This window comes from Onychostoma macrolepis, chromosome 19 (assembly GCF_012432095.1).
Source record: "Onychostoma macrolepis isolate SWU-2019 chromosome 19, ASM1243209v1, whole genome shotgun sequence".
In the NCBI taxonomy this organism is placed as follows: domain Eukaryota; kingdom Metazoa; phylum Chordata; class Actinopteri; order Cypriniformes; family Cyprinidae; genus Onychostoma; species Onychostoma macrolepis.
The window spans coordinates 14,077,307-14,095,257 of NC_081173.1; the positions used below are offsets into that span (position 1 = coordinate 14,077,307).

At 38.8% G+C, this 17,951-nt stretch overlaps 1 protein-coding gene across 4 annotated transcripts in view; it reads left to right on the forward strand.

Annotated features, from left to right (window-relative positions):
- dlgap3 (discs, large (Drosophila) homolog-associated protein 3) overlaps nt 1-17,951 on the forward strand; it is a 200,952-nt gene that overhangs the window by 168,906 nt on the left and 14,095 nt on the right. For all 4 annotated transcript variants that reach the window (XM_058754475.1, XM_058754477.1, XM_058754476.1 and 1 more), the window contains 4 exons: nt 5,287-6,407; nt 13,470-13,690; nt 13,981-14,083; nt 16,364-16,553. In XM_058754475.1, coding sequence (XP_058610458.1) covers nt 5,358-6,407; nt 13,470-13,690; nt 13,981-14,083; nt 16,364-16,553 — 1,564 coding nt within the window. In that variant the 5' untranslated portion in view covers nt 5,287-5,357. The remainder of the gene's footprint in view (nt 1-5,286; nt 6,408-13,469; nt 13,691-13,980; nt 14,084-16,363; nt 16,554-17,951) is intronic.

Below are 17,951 nucleotides of genomic sequence, written 5' to 3' on the forward strand. Positions count from 1 at the left end.
CAAATCAAAACCCTTCACCTGTGAGGAGTGTATGCGTGTAATGGTCTGACTGAGTCCACACACAGTATACAAGAACTGGATTTTTGTGTGCATAGAATTGATGACTTCTGTCATTATTTACGCAATATGCATTTTGCTCCAATCCTGACTGTTTTATTTCCTGAAAAAAGTGCAACAAATGCTACCTTACAGAAATATTTCTACCTGATATAACCTGTAGATTAAGTTGTGTTGGTGTAAGCTAATGTATTTAGGCATTCATTGATGTTAAATAAGATCTTGAATACAATCTAATAATTTTGATGTTACCACATGCAACACATTTTTAGACAATACAAAAGGTAGAATAGCATGAACAATGTCATTCTTTTGAATGAAAAGAAAGTACATGACAAAAAATGGCATTCATTAAAATAAAGAAGTGTGTTTTTTGTCATAATGGAGCTCAACAGATGACAAACCAGATCCTTTTTCATTGTCATTATATGGACATTTGTCAGTACATTTTATTGCATTTCTCATATCATTTGCTTGTAAATTACTGCAATTAGAACCTGAAAACCAACACACGCTAATACCATTGAATCCTGGCAAAGACTACTGGAATGACGGCCACAATATAGCCGTCATCCGCTTTTCTCTGTGGTACTTCTCTGCATTTTTCAATAGCTTTCTCTTGCTCTAAAAACCAGCTATATGTGACTAGAACTGGGTTATGAAAGCATGTTTCTCAATAAAATCTCATTCAAAATGTATGTAAAAGCTTGCAGTCCATATAAAGCTGTAACAGGAAAGTAATATGCATGCATTTCTGAAGGACTGAACCATGAAATGCAGCCATGCATCTATTTATTTTTACCCGAGGGCTGGAATAACATTTCACTGCAACCAATCACTGATTGAATTGATGTCATATGAGAATTTCTCACATCCTTAACACGCAATGCACATCAGACTGAAAAGATGTGTACCTCTGTATCCATAAATTCATTCATTCATCCAACTGTGCTTGGGAAAAGCATGTTTCCATGTGGGAATCATTGCTTTGCAAAGGATGTTAGTGCACAGCTTATGCTGTGTAAAAAAAATCTCCTGGGCAAATAATGACCATTGCAATGTTTCCCTCTCCTGTTCTCTCTCTCTCTGCTGTTTTATAGGCCTAAAGTGAATCCAATTTTCTCCTATCAGCTCTGCAATGTTCTCACATCCGTAATGACAACCTCCCAGTCCAATTACAGAAAATTAACGAAGCCTCGTTGAACAATTCTAAATATTTAACGAGAGAGATCTCTACATGCTCGTAGGGCTGAATGGGGCCATCACTGGGAGCAAATGTGCGTAAGGTTATGTGAGAATAAGATAACATTCTGGAAAAGCCTGGGATGTATCTGCTCTTTTGTATTACCATGCTTGATTTAGCAAAAGTCGCTGTCGGAAAAAAAAGATACAATGGCTGGAGCTATTAGGAGGGCAGTGTATGCATTCTTAGCTAGCTGTGCGGAAGTCGTACATCACTAGCATTGTCTCTGCGTTGAATTCAGTTCGATTTAAATGACATTCACCAACATTGACGGCAGAATTTGGAATCTCCATTCGTATTTGTAATAAAGACCCATAGCAATGTGGTGCTAACTGATATTATTGTCATCATTTTCATCACTGTTGACCCATAAACTGTATTTTGGCTTTGTAGAATTCCTGTCTGGTTGCTTAATACTGAAGCCAGAAAACAAAATGTGTCAATTTTTTTTTCTGGCCTGGCAGCCCTCAGTCTGTTAGCCCACACACTGATGCTATTACAACTGACCACATGAGAAGGAATAGACTAGCATTTGCCTACTGGAGGATACAAAACTTAAAAAAAAAAAAAATAAAATAAAAAAAAAGTATAGTAAGTTACACCTGCATTCAAAGTTTTAGCCTTTAGCCTCAAATGACCATATGTCAAATGATACATACTGCGCACAAAAATGTGGCCGAAATCATAATTGCAGTCTTTGAAAGATATTGAGGGTGTTGTTTGAGGCACTTACAAGCGAGTAAATTAAATAAGTTAATCAGAATGTAAAAACAGAGGAAACGCGAATGCACAATTAAATATCCATTATTGACTGATATGATAATGTTTTATTCAAATTTATGCATCTGGCAGACGCTTTTATTCAAAAAGGCTTGCATTTTATCAGTTCTTGCTTTTCTTGGGAATCAAACTCATAACATTGCCATTGCTAGTGCCATGCTCTACTGTTTAGAAAGGCTCTTTTATCTTGTATTTTTTAAGAAAAAAGTGTTGGTAGTAGTGTGTTAGTTTGTGTTTATATGTGAATGGAGGGTTTTTTGATTGCTCCGTATGGCTGGCCTTTGCTTGTTGTAAATTGGAAAGACGGTAACATAAGGCTGTGAGTCTAAAGAGTGAGACAGGGATAGAGAGACGCATACTGATAAAAAGAGAAACAAATAAAGAGACTTATACTGGCTTTCAAGCAGCTGGCGATGAAACAGACAGACAGGCAGCAGCCACATAAACCAGAGTGAAAGAAGTAGGTCAGAACGATGGAGAAACAGAGAGAGAGAGAGAGATTGTCTGGAGAGACTCTGAGCTGGTGAGGAGAGGGAGAAAGGAAATGATGGGATGAGTTTCATGCCCTCTTTTGTTTTCATCTCCATTTTCATCTCGGGTTCAGGGAGGAGACGGTGTGATGATGCCACGGGAGGCAAAAGGGGGCCAGCTGGCACCTGAAGTGGTGTTGAGTGACATTGATTGACAGAAGCCTCTACTAAATTACGGGAAACACCAGACTCTGTGTTATTCATGCTGAGAGATGTGACAGCACCATGCAATTTGATGTACATTGTGAATGTTTGTTCTCTCAGTTTTTCACACACACACATGTCTGGTTTGCTATCCTTGTGGGGACTGTACAGACCGTATATTCTGTTGCCCTACACCTAAACTTACCCCTTACAGGAAACTTTCTACATTTTTAGATTTTCAAAAAACTTCATTCTGTGTGATTTATTAGCTTGTTTAGCTGTGGGGACCTCAATTTAGGTCCCCACCATGACACGAGTCCCCATGAGTCTGTGTGTATTCAAGTCCCCACCTGAATAGAAAAACAGGTACACACACACACACACACACACACTTGTTCGTTTTTGTGAAAAGTGGGGACATTCCATAGGCGTAATGGTTTTTATAGTGTACTTACTGTATGTGCTATTGCCCTACACCTACCCTACACCTAAACCTACCCCTTCACAAATCAACAACACTTATGTATGTGACATTCATAACATTTTCCATCATTTAACTTATCATTATAATAATAATAATTATTATTATTATTGTTTTTCTTGATATGTTGGATGGGAAGCCAGCAGTACTTGAATGATCCACTTGTCAAAATATAAATAAATAAATAAATAAATGTATTAATAAATCATCAAGGCTTATAATATTTTGAATTTAGTTTTTATGTCTAATTTATTTCTAATTAGTTTTCATTTGTTTAGCATTCATTAGTTTAAAAAACCATTGTTCATTAGCTTATAAAAGGTTCTCAGAGATTCATTAGTTTATATTTTAAATTCAAAGTTATTGCAGCATCTGGGATTATTTGAAAAAAAAAAAAGTTGAATATGAAAAAAAAAAATCAACACAAGATGATTGGCATTTTGTCCATATTGGCATTTTGACTAAAATTAAACTTTTGCCCTGTATGCTATATATTATTTTAGTTTTGGAGTTATTCCAAGTTATTTTATTTTTTGTGGTAACACTGTACAATAACGTGTCATTTGTTAACATTAGTTAATGTATTAACTAGCATGAACAAACAATGAACAATGTATTTATGACACTATTTATTCATCTCTGTTAATGTTCATCTAATGTTAGTTAATGAAAATACAGTTGTTCATTGTTTGTCCATGTTAGTTCAAAGTGCATTAACTAATGTTAACAAACACAACTTGTGATTTTAATAATGCATTAGTAAATGCTGAAATTAACATTAACTATGATTATTAAATGCTGTAGAAGTATTGTTCATTCTTAGTTCATGTTTACTAATGTTGTTAACCAATGAACCTTATTGTAATGTGTTAACATTTTTATTTTTATTTAACTTAACAAAAATCTTTGATTTAAGTCTCTTTTTAGATTTAATTCACATAATTATACATTAGTTTCCATAATGAAGGTGCTTCAGACACTACAACAAGCATTTTAGTTATGGATTTCAATGAAAACAAGCTTTAGTGTTCAATGAAGTCCAAAATAAATGTGTAAACTGTGTGAAAGTACAATATTGTAATCACAGACATTTCTCAAAGGTCTATAGGTAATTTTCTCTGTAACGTTTGCAAAAGAGAAAAACAAAAACGTTTTCATTTTGGATGGGATAGAAATCACAAAGTTCATTCATTTCCATGAAGCACAAATTTTAAGTGACTTACTCAGGGAAAATAATGACCTCTCATGCCAGTGTATAGTATTCGATATTTAACAAGTGTAAGCACTGCACTGCTTTTTTGAGCTCAGAGATCATGACACAAAGGATCAAGCTAGCTGTGCAAATTTAGCTCATTAAAAGTAACAGGCTAATCTCCATCTAATGATCACCTCAACATCTGTCAGCAATAGCTCGCATTTGGAAACGCCACCTGCTTCAAAGACCAGGCCCGTATGAACGGCAACCACCTGACAAGCACAAGCTATTTTCCGTTTCAATGTTTCCTTTCAGGATTTTTGCCCATTTTATCATTGAGATCATAAAATGGGCACAGAGTGTGTTGTGAAACAATAAGCAGATTTATCAGTTATGAACATGAACTAGATTAAAGGTTGAATTAGCAGAGAAGCGGCCCTGCTCTGCCAATTGAACAGATTTTGAGAGATAGTGACACAATGATTCACTCCAACAAAGAACCTAGAGTGAAATCAAATGAAAATAGCAAGTCATTTATGCACAGCGTTTTCTCACCCTCACTCTTGTGTGTTCAGGGTCAATGGCAGTGCTGCTACGCCAGACAGATTGGAGTGTGCTTGTTCTGCATTGTCAGCTGCCTGGTTGTGGTTGTTATTAGAATAGAGAACAGCACATCCCTGAAAAGAAAAATGATATAATTTGCTGAAATATTAACCATTAATTGGTGGGCTTTCTCAGAAAGTGTTGATACGACCTTAGTCGTTTACTGTATTTTGAGAATAATGCTGATATTTAATTTACCGTACACAAACATGTGCTTAACTGTCTCATTTCCTTTCTGTCCCTTTCTCCATAGTTGACTCCGGCGCAACCCTGTCGCGCCCACAGCGCCCCCTCTCGGCCCGGACGGCCCACCATGCCCCGGCCATGAAGGGCTACCAGGTGAGTCGCAGTCTGTCGCAACACTCCTCTGGGCCTTGCTACTGCATGCCTGAGGACTGCGACACTGCACGGGACTATATGCACCACCCCGACCACTACCAGGGGCACAATGACCACCCCTACTACCCGCCTGGTGGGCCCCCTGAACCATTGGCCATGGTCCCATCTGGTGGAGGCACTTTCCCTCGCTCACACCCTAGTCAGCCACAGCCCTATGACTCCACCTGTGAAGAGTGTTTATCCTCTGCAGGGCATGGGCATGGGCATGGTCATGGGGGAAAGATGCACCGTATCCCACCAAACCTTCTGGATCAGTTTGAGAAACAGTTGCCCTTCCATCCAGATGGCTTCCACACCCTGCAGTACCAGCGCACAGCCAGTGGAGAACAACGCAGCGAGAGTCCAAGTCGCATAAGGCATTTGGTGAACTCTGTCCAGCGTCTCTTCGCTAAGTCACATTCACTGGAGGCACCCTCTAAACGAGAGTTTAATGGCACCCGTGGGGGAGAGTTCCGGGACAGAGATAGGGGGCACCGCAGTGGTGGCGAGGAAAGTGGTGGACATCATTATTCAGGAACGCACCAGTCTCGTTCAGCCCGTCGGAACAAAAGCCGAGAACGAAGCAAGAGTGGAGACTCCCGCCACGAGTCACGAAGCTCCCGCCACCGGAGCAAAACAGCTGGATGGTGGAGCTCCGATGACAACCTGGACAGTGACAGCAGCTTTCTGGTGGGTGCAGGAAGAGGGGGGCGTGGGTATCCCACCGGACACGAGACCCTGGATGCCGCCATCCAGGAGCTTACCTTGAGGAAATCTAAGGGGCCACCTCCAGGAGATTGCCTGGCTTGCACCAACATAGCCATGACAGGTGACAGTGGACACTCTCTGAAGAGGAGCACATGGTCGGCCATGACGGTCAGTCAGGCTAGAGAGGTCTATCCATCTTCCCGTGGAGGAGGAGGTGGAGGTGGATATGAGAAGGCATTGGTTCCTCTAGATCCCAAAATGAAGGAACGGTCACTCCACTATCTGCAGGCAAGTTATATCTGTCTGTCTGTCTATCTATCTATCTATCCATCTATCCATCCATCCATCCGTCCATCCATCCATCCGGTGAAAAAGTCATTGTCAATTCAATTTTGAATGGCATAAAACCCCCAGTATGTAAGTGAGACAAACTTTTACGACATGTGAGCCCATTTTCAAGTCAGTGCAGTGACCCCAAATTGGCTCCCACTGAGATTTCAATATTTATGTGGCGTTCTCAAATACAATCAGTCTGCTGTCCTTATTGACTTGCAGATTCATTTCATTGTCAAAAGAATTAATCTGTCTGCGGAGATGGGGATCGGCACTAAATGACAATTTCTGTGAGTGAAAGAAAAAAATAACTTGATAATTATGTTTGTTATCAGCTGCTAGCTGTGAAGAATGGAGGCTGATGCTATTTCCAGCCTCTGTCAGCTCGGTGTGAAAGGGTGAAAAAACAGCATTGGAGGATACAGGAAAACAACACATTAACCCTTGGCCTTCACAAAACACACTGTGAACACTCACAAACGCTGCTATTGATATCAGCTGCAAGCTGTGTGCTCCATTTCTCCTACTCATCTGCTCAATTGCACACACAACACTGACATCCTGCTTTGTGATATCAAGTATACAAGAATACTGGATGCTTCTTAGCATCATAATTCAGCATTATTGGTGTCATGTGTGGCTGCCTATATGGTTTAAAGGGGTCATGAACTGAGAAATAAAAATTCCCTTGATCTTTTGACATATAAGAGGTCATTGTACTATAAAAACATCCTGTAAGTTTCAGAACAAAACTTTATTGTTAGTCTGAAAACAGCTTATATTGAAGCCAATCAGCCAAAATGACAGGTTGTGGAATGTGCCACTTTATGATGTAATAGTGTGGCTAAATACCGCCTCCACAGAAGAAGATCAACACCTGCTTCTAGATCACTGCCTGTTTAGCCCCACCCACAGATTCATGTATGTAGTGTAAATAATGAGAGAGGCAAATGCAAATGATCCCATTAGGCAAGGCAAGGCAAGTTTATTTATATAGCACATTTCATACACAGTGGTAATTCAAAGTGATTTACATAAAAGGAAGTGAAATAGTCATTAAAAAATAATATCACACCAATAAAACCAAGGAATTAAAAAAAAAAATAATAATAATAATCACAACAATAATAACAAGTAATTTAAAAACAAACATAAAATGATGTATATATATATATATATATATATATATATATATAAAAATTAAATGACACACACTGACAACTGGAAGTCCTGTCCTGAGCTGTACTGTATGCCCTGCTGTTTCCTTGATGAATGAGCAGCAGCACATAGTATAATTGGACTCAATTATTGTTTTCCTTTCTGTCTTTCTCTTTCTTCTCACACATATACTGTTAGGCTGTTAGACTCACCCACTGTGAACACATCTAGACACACACAAACAGGGGAAGAAACTATATCTGACATGAGGTTAAATGAGGATAATTGTTCTCCTATGCACTCTCTCACACTTCCCACCAAGTGTCAGCATATGGTTACGTTTCTAAGGTAACAGGATGGAGCTCTAGGAGGTTTCGCTCCTTTCCAGGTACAACAGTGAGCCACAGTTGAGCACTTCTTAAATAAGGCCTACAAATTCACACTATCCCTGTTGCTTTTAGCCGGCAGTGGTGGGAGTCCTGGCTCATTCAGTACCCTGGGGGAGATAAATAAATAAAGTAAATAAATATATACAGTAGTGGCCAAAATTATTAGAACGCTAGTATTTTCACCAGCTAATAAAATGGTTTTAAGCCAGTTATTTCTATCTTTTGCTGTAGTGTGTCAGTAGGAAATATCAGTTTACATTTCCAAACATTCATTTTGCCATTAATTATAATAATCCAGTGAGATTTTTGTCTGAGAACAGCCAGTGCTCCACACAGAGATCTGATCTCATCATCATCCAGTCTGTGTGGAATGACATGAAGAAACAGAACAAACTGAGACAGACTAAATCCAGAAGAATTGTGGCAGCATCTCCAAGATGCTTCAAGAAACCTACCTGCAAAGCTGCAGTACTGTTTTAGGCACTTGCGTAAAAATGCTGTAAAATGAGGATGCTGTCAAAGATAATGTCATAAATAGATTTTCTTTATCAATTAACTTATATTAACTAAATTAAATCAACATTTGTTGTGACCATCCTTGTGCAAACAAAAATCTCACTGGATTAATACAATTAATGGCAAAATGAATGTTTAGAAATGTAAACTGATATTTCTTATTGACACACTACAGCGTAAGATAGAAATAACTGATTTAAAACCATTTTTTAGCTGCTGAAAATACTAGTGTTCTAATAATTTTGGCCACCACTGTATATAAAGGTAAAAAGAGCGGCTTTGACATTTTTCTAATTGCTCCTTTTGTGTTCCACAGATTTTTTTTCTTTTTTAGTCTAAAGCAAATATTCTGTGGAAGGTATGACTAGACTTCACTAAATTTAGATGTAAGTGCGTGATTTCTGCAGCGTTTTAGATTTTTTCCCCCCAGTTGCCTGCATGACACTTCTTTTCTTATAGTGGTATTGAAAGAAATGATCAGGCTGTGTAGGGGAAGTGGTATGTCAAATAGCTTGTGGCCTTCTGGTTATCATTTTTGTTGCATTCATGCTATGTCGCATCATGCCTGGACTTCAAACACCTGGCGCTCAAAAAAAAGAAGACCCGTTTCAGAACAGTATAGACTGAATAGCAGCTGTGAGAAAGCACAATAAGCATCAGGTGCACTGCATCTCATGGCTGCTCTGTCCCCGGGCTCTTCAGTGGGAGAGAGAGAAAAGTCAATGCTTTCTGACGGACATAACCAACTGTGCTGTCTCTTGCATTCTCTGCTATTGTTGCCCAGGGCGACAGGAACGTGCACAGAGGTCTTGCCCTGACACTAATTTAACTTCCTGTAATATTAGCACTTGCAAGCTCCAATTACACAGAACATCAGCTTCACCCTGATAGAAACACATCTGGTCAGTCGCCACTATTGTTTAGATAATTTGTCACAGAGAGACAACCAGTCAAGTTTCACGCTGTATGATGTACATCTGTAAATAGTTACTGTGTAGCTACATACTGTACACTGTCATAGCCAGCAGTGTCGGAGAGTAAATAACTATAATGGGAACATGGCTAACTTCAGTTGCATGACAGCACCTCAGTTTTTTTTTTTTTTTTTAAACATCACAGCTTTCCTAGTAGAAAGCTATTTTTTTCTAATGAGTTGCAGTGTGTAGCATGACAGTCACTATAATGCCTTTGTTGTTCACATTGTGTTGAACAATACAAGCTGATAATCAAACATGCTTTCTTAAAACAAACACTTTCTCTATATGTTGAGAAGTCCAAATCATTTTAGAGAATTCGTTTTAAGGATTCACAATTAATCTGATTGTCCCTGCACTTTTTTTGTTGTAGTAAAACAAAAATTTTAATTATGTATTTTAATTTTTTTTTTATATAATTTTATCATGTAGTATTCAGTATATTCAGTGCAAATTTTGTGAATTATTACGATCAGCATAGAGATTGCCACCTTAAAATCTGTTTTTGTGCCAGATACTGTATGACTGGATTGTGTGAAATTCTTAGACTAGTCTAATAAGTTAGTCATTTTTAATTTTTTTAAGACTGGTCGTAACTTATTTAATTTGGTTAAATAAAAATGTAGATTAGTCTAAGTTGAATCAGAAACAGTAAGACTGATTACTCCTTGGCTAACAGCTATTTAATCAGACTAGTGTTTCTACATCAGAACGCCGGCTCCTGCGCCATGATACTCTCGCGAATGCACATCGAAGACCGACACGGAAGAGAAGAAATTGTTGAATAAAGTTGTTATTTTTGTTTACTTTGCACACAAAAAGTATTCTTGTAGCTTCATAAAATTACGGTCGAACCCCTAATGTCACATGGACTATTTTAACAATGTCCTTACTACCTTTCTGGGCCTTGAACATGGTAGTTGCTTTGCTTTCTGATCAGATTTCATCAAAAATATCTTAATTTGTGCTTAAGTCTTAAGGGTTTCGACTGACTGACAGAATTAAAAATTTTGGGTGAACTATCCCTAAAATAGAGGCTAAGTTTATGCAACTGGCCACGGGTATAAACGGTATCTAGTGTCAAGGTAACGGTGTCAAGTGACCACTTGTGATCGGATCACTGGAAATACATCTTAATACCAGGTGTAAACAGGACCTTTGTGTCAGTAGTTTGTAGCTAACTACTTTTAACAAACGAATAGCTTGACTGTAGTTTGAGTACTTTAAATCCTGAGTAGCTTGCAGTTTTGGAAGCTACAGTTTCAAAGTAGATTCTGACATCCAGATAACCCCCAAGCCTGCATATAGACCCCATCAGTGCTCATTCTGTGTTCCATCATGAAGACCAACTGGTCCAGAGGAAATTGTGTGAGGTCTTACAGTGATAGCTGAAGGCTGAGCAGCTGACTCAGCTACCCTGAGCCTCTGGGGAGAAATAAACCCAGCTGTGGGCTGCAGCTCAGTTGGGGGCTCATCGTGGGAGAGCAGTTTTTTGATGTGATCTGATCTGAAGACATGGGGATGAACCAGATGAATCCTCTGTTACAAGTCGATCTGTGTCGCAATTAGCAGAGGAGCAGGAGGAAGTGAAATGTGTCAATATAATGAGAACGAATACCAGGGGCTGTTGGGGGGGAAATAAGAGGATGAGAACAATAACATAGGTTGCAAGAAAGTAAAGAGTGTTTTTGTGGGCAAGGGGATATATCAAAATATCTTCTTTTATATTCCACAGAAGAAAGAAAATAATACAATTTAGGAACAACATCAGGGTGAATGAATGAATACACAATTGTCATTTTTGAGTGAACTGTCCCTTTAAATGAAAATTCTGTCATTATTTGCTCACCTGCACTTTACTCATTCATGCACATGATGTTATTTTTAGTGATCTATTCATTTTAAATGGTCAGAAGGAGGCCAATTATGTCCGCGTTATGCAAGAAAAACGGTATGACATTAATGCAGTGACATTACACGTACGTCTTTGCAGGAACAAATACTTTTCTGCTGCATTAAAAGAACAAATGCAAGTCTGAGGAAAAATTAAGAGAACAATGGAGACACTCAAATCAAGGATTAGAAAAATCGATGATCTGCTTCTCCAGAAGAAGCCAATTGAACTCCTGATTCAAAATTATGTTTGTGTATTGGTGTGTTTTTGTGTAAGTGCATGTGTGTATTAGAAGGAAGATAGGAGGGGGTGGAGCAAAGAGAAACGGAGATGGATAGAGAGATCAAGTCGCATCATCCTTTGAAAGAGATGACCTTTAAGTACCCTACTGAGTGGTCAATTGATAGATAAGGCGTACCTTATCTTGTGTGTGTGAGCACAAGTGCATCTCCCCTTGGTCATTTGGTGGTGGGATTATCATTTTATGTCAGTGAAAGAAAGGGGTGAGAAAAAAAGTATAAAGCCTTCTGTTGAGGCACAGTCTTCCATTGTTCATTTTGGTGCATGCACTGTCTCTTTGGACAAAATATCCCTGATAACTCCATACCTACTTAAAGGGATAGTTCACTTAAAAATTTAAATAATTCTGCAGTTATTTACTCACCCAAGTTGTTCCAAATCTGTATGAATTTTTTTTTTTTTCTGAGCACAAAAGACAATATTTTGAAGAATGTTACCAAACAGTTGACAATAGCCATTTACTTCCATATGGAGGAATAAAAAAAAAAAAAAAAAAAAAACTCATACAGGTTTGGAACAGCTTGAAGGTGAATAAATGATGACATGATTTTTAGATGTTTTATTTAATTCAACATTTCTGCGTACTCGCAGTGAAATCTGAATGATTAACAAAATAAAATAAAAAAATAACAACAGAGAATATGTATACAATTAAACAGTAAGGACTGCAACAAGTTTAAGAGGGAACAACCTTTTGTTAAACACAGACGGCACTGGAACTGCGCCCATCTCGACTTGCCCTGGCTTGAGAGAGTTATTGGTTCTGGTATTAAATGTGTAGCCATCCTATAGTGGCTGTATAACTTGTAAGACACCATTTTTTATTTTATGTGTTCAAAATATGTGACAGAGAGCAAATGCAGAAGCAAAAAACAGCAATAATACGCAGTGATGCTATCATATAAGGACATGGCTCTGGAGAGCAGAGTTCATGAAAATAAATAATCTTGCCTCTCCCCTCCATAACCTGCTATCTCCCCACATCTGTGCTCTGTCCATGCCCCAGCCGAGGGGCAGCTCTTGAGTGTGATGACAGCTCTAAATGTACAGCTGGTGCCTTTCATCCCCGTCAGCCAATCAGATTTCATTTTACTCAGTTGCCCTCAGTTCAACCCTGCATTGCCTCTGGTTATGCTGTGGCCAGAAAGGCACAACTCTAACAAGATTATTTTTTCTGATGTACATAAACCTTTAGTTGCAGTATCATTGCATTTTCTCTCATATCAATGATATATAGCTATACGACAGTAAGTTTAGGCCCTTGAAATTAGCACTTGGACTTTTCACTCTTTGAATCACTCCATACAGACTATCAATCTGTGAATTAGTGATGGAGTTGACTCTTCCTACAAGTTACATCGATACACCAGTAGGTGGAGACAAGTGACTTTCTTATATTGAGTGAGTCACTGAAACATTAACTTTTCTCATTCATTCAAAGCATTGATTCATTCTGGTACAAAACAAGTGAGTCATTGAATAATTCACTGGTCCAGGTTTGTTCAAAAACACTAACTAATCTTAATGAGTGAGTCACTGAATCATTCACTCTGATTTGTTCAAAAACACACATACATTTAAAAATGAAACAACTGACTTTCTGAGTGAATCATTCACTCAAACTATTTGTTCAGCAGATTTGCTCGATTCAAAGAAACTGTAGATGTTGTATCTAAAATGTAAGTTTTTCAGTATTAGCTTTTTGTGTAAATATACACAAATACACATCCCTCATCAGTTTCATAGATAAAGACCATGTTGACAGCAAGTTGTGTGTTTCTTGTAGGTTCCCTCAGATGACTGGTGTGGTGGTGGTCCATCTGAGAGTGGTGGGGAGATCCCTTGCAGACGTATGCGCAGTGGAAGCTACATCAAGGCTATGGGGGATGACGACAGTGCTGACTCAGACACCAGCCCCAAAGCCTCACCCAAATCAGCCCTCATTGCCCAGAGAGAAGCCTTCCGCCGCTCTGTCAGCATGGACCAGCGCTCCTCCACTGCATCCAAGTCAGCTGTCACTTGGCTTTCAGTTTTAATTTTCAGACTATGTGACCATTTTGTGTTGCTATTTTGAGATTTGTATTTGCACCATTAAAAAGTAGCATATTGGACTACCATGTAAAACCAATAGTACATGAAAATGGTAAGGTATATTGGTATTACCAAGGTAATTCCATTTGGTACATCACTGTACAATGGTACCACAACTGTACATAAGGATTGATTGGTGCATATGTTTTGCTTTATGGGACTGGGAAGTGCAATCTGGGGATTTAGTGGTGTACTCTTATTCTCAGGTACCCGTGTAAACAGTGTACAGACGTCTACCCGAACAGTCGAACCACACCTAAAGGCCACGCTCGCTCCCGTAGCGCCACACGCTCTCTGACCTGTGCTCAGGTAAAACCATACAGTGTTCACATCACATGTATTTAGTTTTCCAAGTTATTTTAATGATTTATTTTTCTTACAACACAGCGCTCACATGCTGTTGTCGTTCACAGTTCTGTCTAATACGCATAGAAGTCTGTCTAAAAATCAGATAGAACGGTTAAACAAAGGAATTAAAATGTTTACAAAAAGTATTATAACGATTGTTTTTATATTATTAGTAATAGAAAGGCAAACATTATAATACTTTCTCGTTTGCCGTCAGCATTCGGCAAATATGCATATCATTTAAACAAATCTTTGAATGATTTATGTACATTTAATTTCACAAACCTTGCAGACTTGAGATCTTGTGAAGTGTGCATTTGTAACCTGCATGATCGCGTGTTCTCTGCGTGACGGTCGTTTCGTGTGAATTGAATGCGGACAGGAGAGTTCAGCTTCACTGGAGATGCGCGACCAACAAACTTTAAATTCGTGATTTCAAATTATGTTGCGCTTTATGCATTTGCCCACTGTCATATTCATGTCATTTTCACTGTGTGAATGAGTGTTACCCTGGCTTTATTTGAAAAAATATGATTCCCAATGCACACAAACTTCCCAGAATACTGAGTGACCTGTTGGTTACAGTGTTACTTCCTTTTTAATTTAATACACATTTATTTTTTTAATCCATTTTCAAATGATTTCAAATTTCTTAAATATTAATTCAAATAAAATTATATCGGCCATCGGCCACCCTGCTTTCCAAGATATCGGCATCGGCTGTCAAAAAACCAATATCGGTTGACCACTACATGTGCATATTTGAGAGATGATCGTAAGATAAATTTTAGGATGGTTTCTGTGCAACATTTTATAAATGAGGCCCCTGGTGATCGCTAAGACGTCTTGCTAGTTGCTAGGGCATAACTAGGCAGTTATAAAACACTTCTGGGTAGTTACTAGAGCATAACTAAATGGTGACTTGGGTGTCCTGCTAGTTGCAAGGGAGGTTGGGCTGGTTTCTAGTAGAACTAAGTAGTGGTTTGGGTGTTCTGGTAATTGTTGGGGTGTCCTACTTCCTATGGCATAACTAGCTGGTTCCTAGGGAGTTTTGGCTGATTGCTAAGGTATAACTAGCTGGTGTCTTGGGTGTTCTGGTAGTTGCTAGGGCAGGGCCATCCTTAGCTGACGCAGGGCCCGATGCGAGGTACCGTTCGCGCCTCAGTCTGTTCGCAATTTCTTTCCTTGGGGGGGTGGGGGTAGGGTGATGCAGTTTGATGTTTGTCCACCTCGGGCCGTTTGCGATCTAGGGTATAACTAGGAAGTTGAGTTTTGGCTTGGTACTAAGACATAACTAGACAGTGACTTAGATGTGGCTTAGGTGTTCAAGTGATTGCTAGGACATCCTTCTAGTTGCTATATAACTAGGTGATTACCATGGAGTTCTAAGTAAGTAAGTAATGCATGACTAGGTGGTTGTTAGTGTTCTAGATAAATGTGACCCTGGACCACAAAACCAGTCTTAAGTCGCTGGGGTATATTTGTAGCAATAGCCAAAAATACATTGTATGGGTCAAAATTCTAACTTTTTCGTCGGCACCGATAGCCTCGTGGGCAGAGCATCGGCATGTAGCGCCGTTGCGCTTCAGGCGTTCCGTGTTCGAGTTCCGGCTCGCGGACCTTTCCCGATCCCATCCCCCCTCTCTCTCTCCAACTTTGTTTCCTGTCTGTCCTATCAAATAAAAGGCAAAAAAAATATAAATTTTTCTTTTATGCCAAAAATCATTAGGATATTAAGTAAATATCATGTTCCATGAAGTTATTTTGTAAATTTCTTACCATAAATGTATAAAAACATTTTTGATTAGTAATATGCATTGCTAAGAACTTCATTTGGACAACTTTAAAGGCGATTTTCTCAATATTAAGATTTTTTTGCACCCTCAGATTACAGATTTTCAAATAGTTGCATCTTGGCCAAATATTGTCTGACAAACCATACATCAATGGAAAGCTTATTTATTCAGCTTTCAGATGATGTAGAAATCTCAATTTCGAAAAATTGACACTTAAGACTAGTTTTGTGGTCCAGGGTCACAAATGTTTATTGGCTCAATGTCAACAGAGCACACCCCCTCATATTCTGGTCACTAGATGTGTCACTATGTATAACCCTGATTAGTAATAATATGCAGTCACGCTCAGCTTTTACATATCATTTATCAACTGAACAGTTGCATGAACAATCCTGGTTATATACAGTCCTGGACCTCATTAAAACCTAGTCTTTGTATGTTTTAGCTGAGTGACACTCTGAACCTGTTTGGAGAAATGGAATCACAGGCTGTTGAGGCACTGGACCTACCCGGATGCTTCCGCACCCGCAGTCACAGCTACGTACGGGCTATCCAAGCCGGCTGCTCCCAAGACGATGACTGCCTGTCTGTCTTTTCCATGTCGGGCCCACAGGGGAGCATGAAGGGCGAAGCAGGTGAGTCATCAGCATGTGTTTATGTATGTGTGGGTATACCTAGTCTCCATGCTGTCACAGGGATTAGATTAGTGACTTAATGAGTTTTTGGATCAGTCTCATAGGAATTGCTGGAGAAACACGCTTCAGCCAAGGGATGTAGATAAAAACTGTTTTCCTTCTATCTTTACGCTCTCAGTATATCAAGACTGTAAACAAATGTAACAGTGTAAACACTTTAAAATGCTCAAATTCCCATGAGACGTCTGTCTCCTTGACTGTCCCTTGGGTTGTAGTCAAGATTCTGGTCGTAGTGTTAACCTCGTCAGTGAATTACTGAAATGAATGAATATGACAAAACCCAAAAGACAGGGCAAAAGTCAAACAACAAAAAGTCTCTGTAAAAATAGCACTGTATGATCACAATTGCAATCGCAATTTATTCCCTCTCTCACTAACATGTGGATGACTTTGTCTTTTTCCCCACTGTCCTTTATTCTCTCGTTTAGAGTAGAGAGTCTCACGGGAGATTTATTAAAGCCCTTGTGAAGTGTCAAAAGCATCCATCTGCAGTTTCCCAAGGCAACACTCATGACACACACCGGAGTGTGAGTGTTTTTAAGAGAGAGGGATGAGAAGAGGACAAGAGAGATGGAAGGAGGGCTTAGGCATGCTTTTTTAAAACTCCTTTAATCTCTGAGTGTGTCCCTCTGAATTTCATGTCTCCATTCTCAAGAGCTAGTGAATGTGTCTGTGTGAGCGGATGTTACTTAAGCCATGAGGATGTGTCTAAAGCTTTTTAATGATACTACTCGAATGGGGATTTTAAGCTATAATGTATATATGTATATTTCTGTTTTTGTCTTCTCGATACAGAGGGAACATTTGCATATATCTGTATGCGTTCCCACAATTCTGTCTTTTCTGTAAAATTTTAGTTATTTAACTATCTATCTGTCATCTATCATCTTAGTCAGTAGTATGATTGCTCTGTATAAGATAATATCTGCAATACCATTTTTTTTATTTTTTTTTATACAATCGCTAGGACACATTTCTCTACACTTGGGTCTCCTTTTCAAAACTCTTCATCCAGTTGTCCTTAAAAAGTTTAAGCTTGTCAGTTAATTTCAGATCCAAAATGCATTGAAACTACCAAAACACAGTCATTCTTGAAGTGACTCTAAAACACTAACAACAGGTAGCATTGGCTACTAATACTAATGAGGTCAGACTTTTAAATGCAGAAGCCTACGGTCGTCACTAACATTGTATTTTTTTTTTCTCTTGCGTTACGGCCAAAAGGAAAACAAAAAGGGGGGAGGATGAAATTACAAACAAGGCGCCCCTATAAAGGTGCCACATTCTTGGCTTGGTTGTATTTTTTAATTGAAAACATTAGTGTTCGTGTTGGTTTGT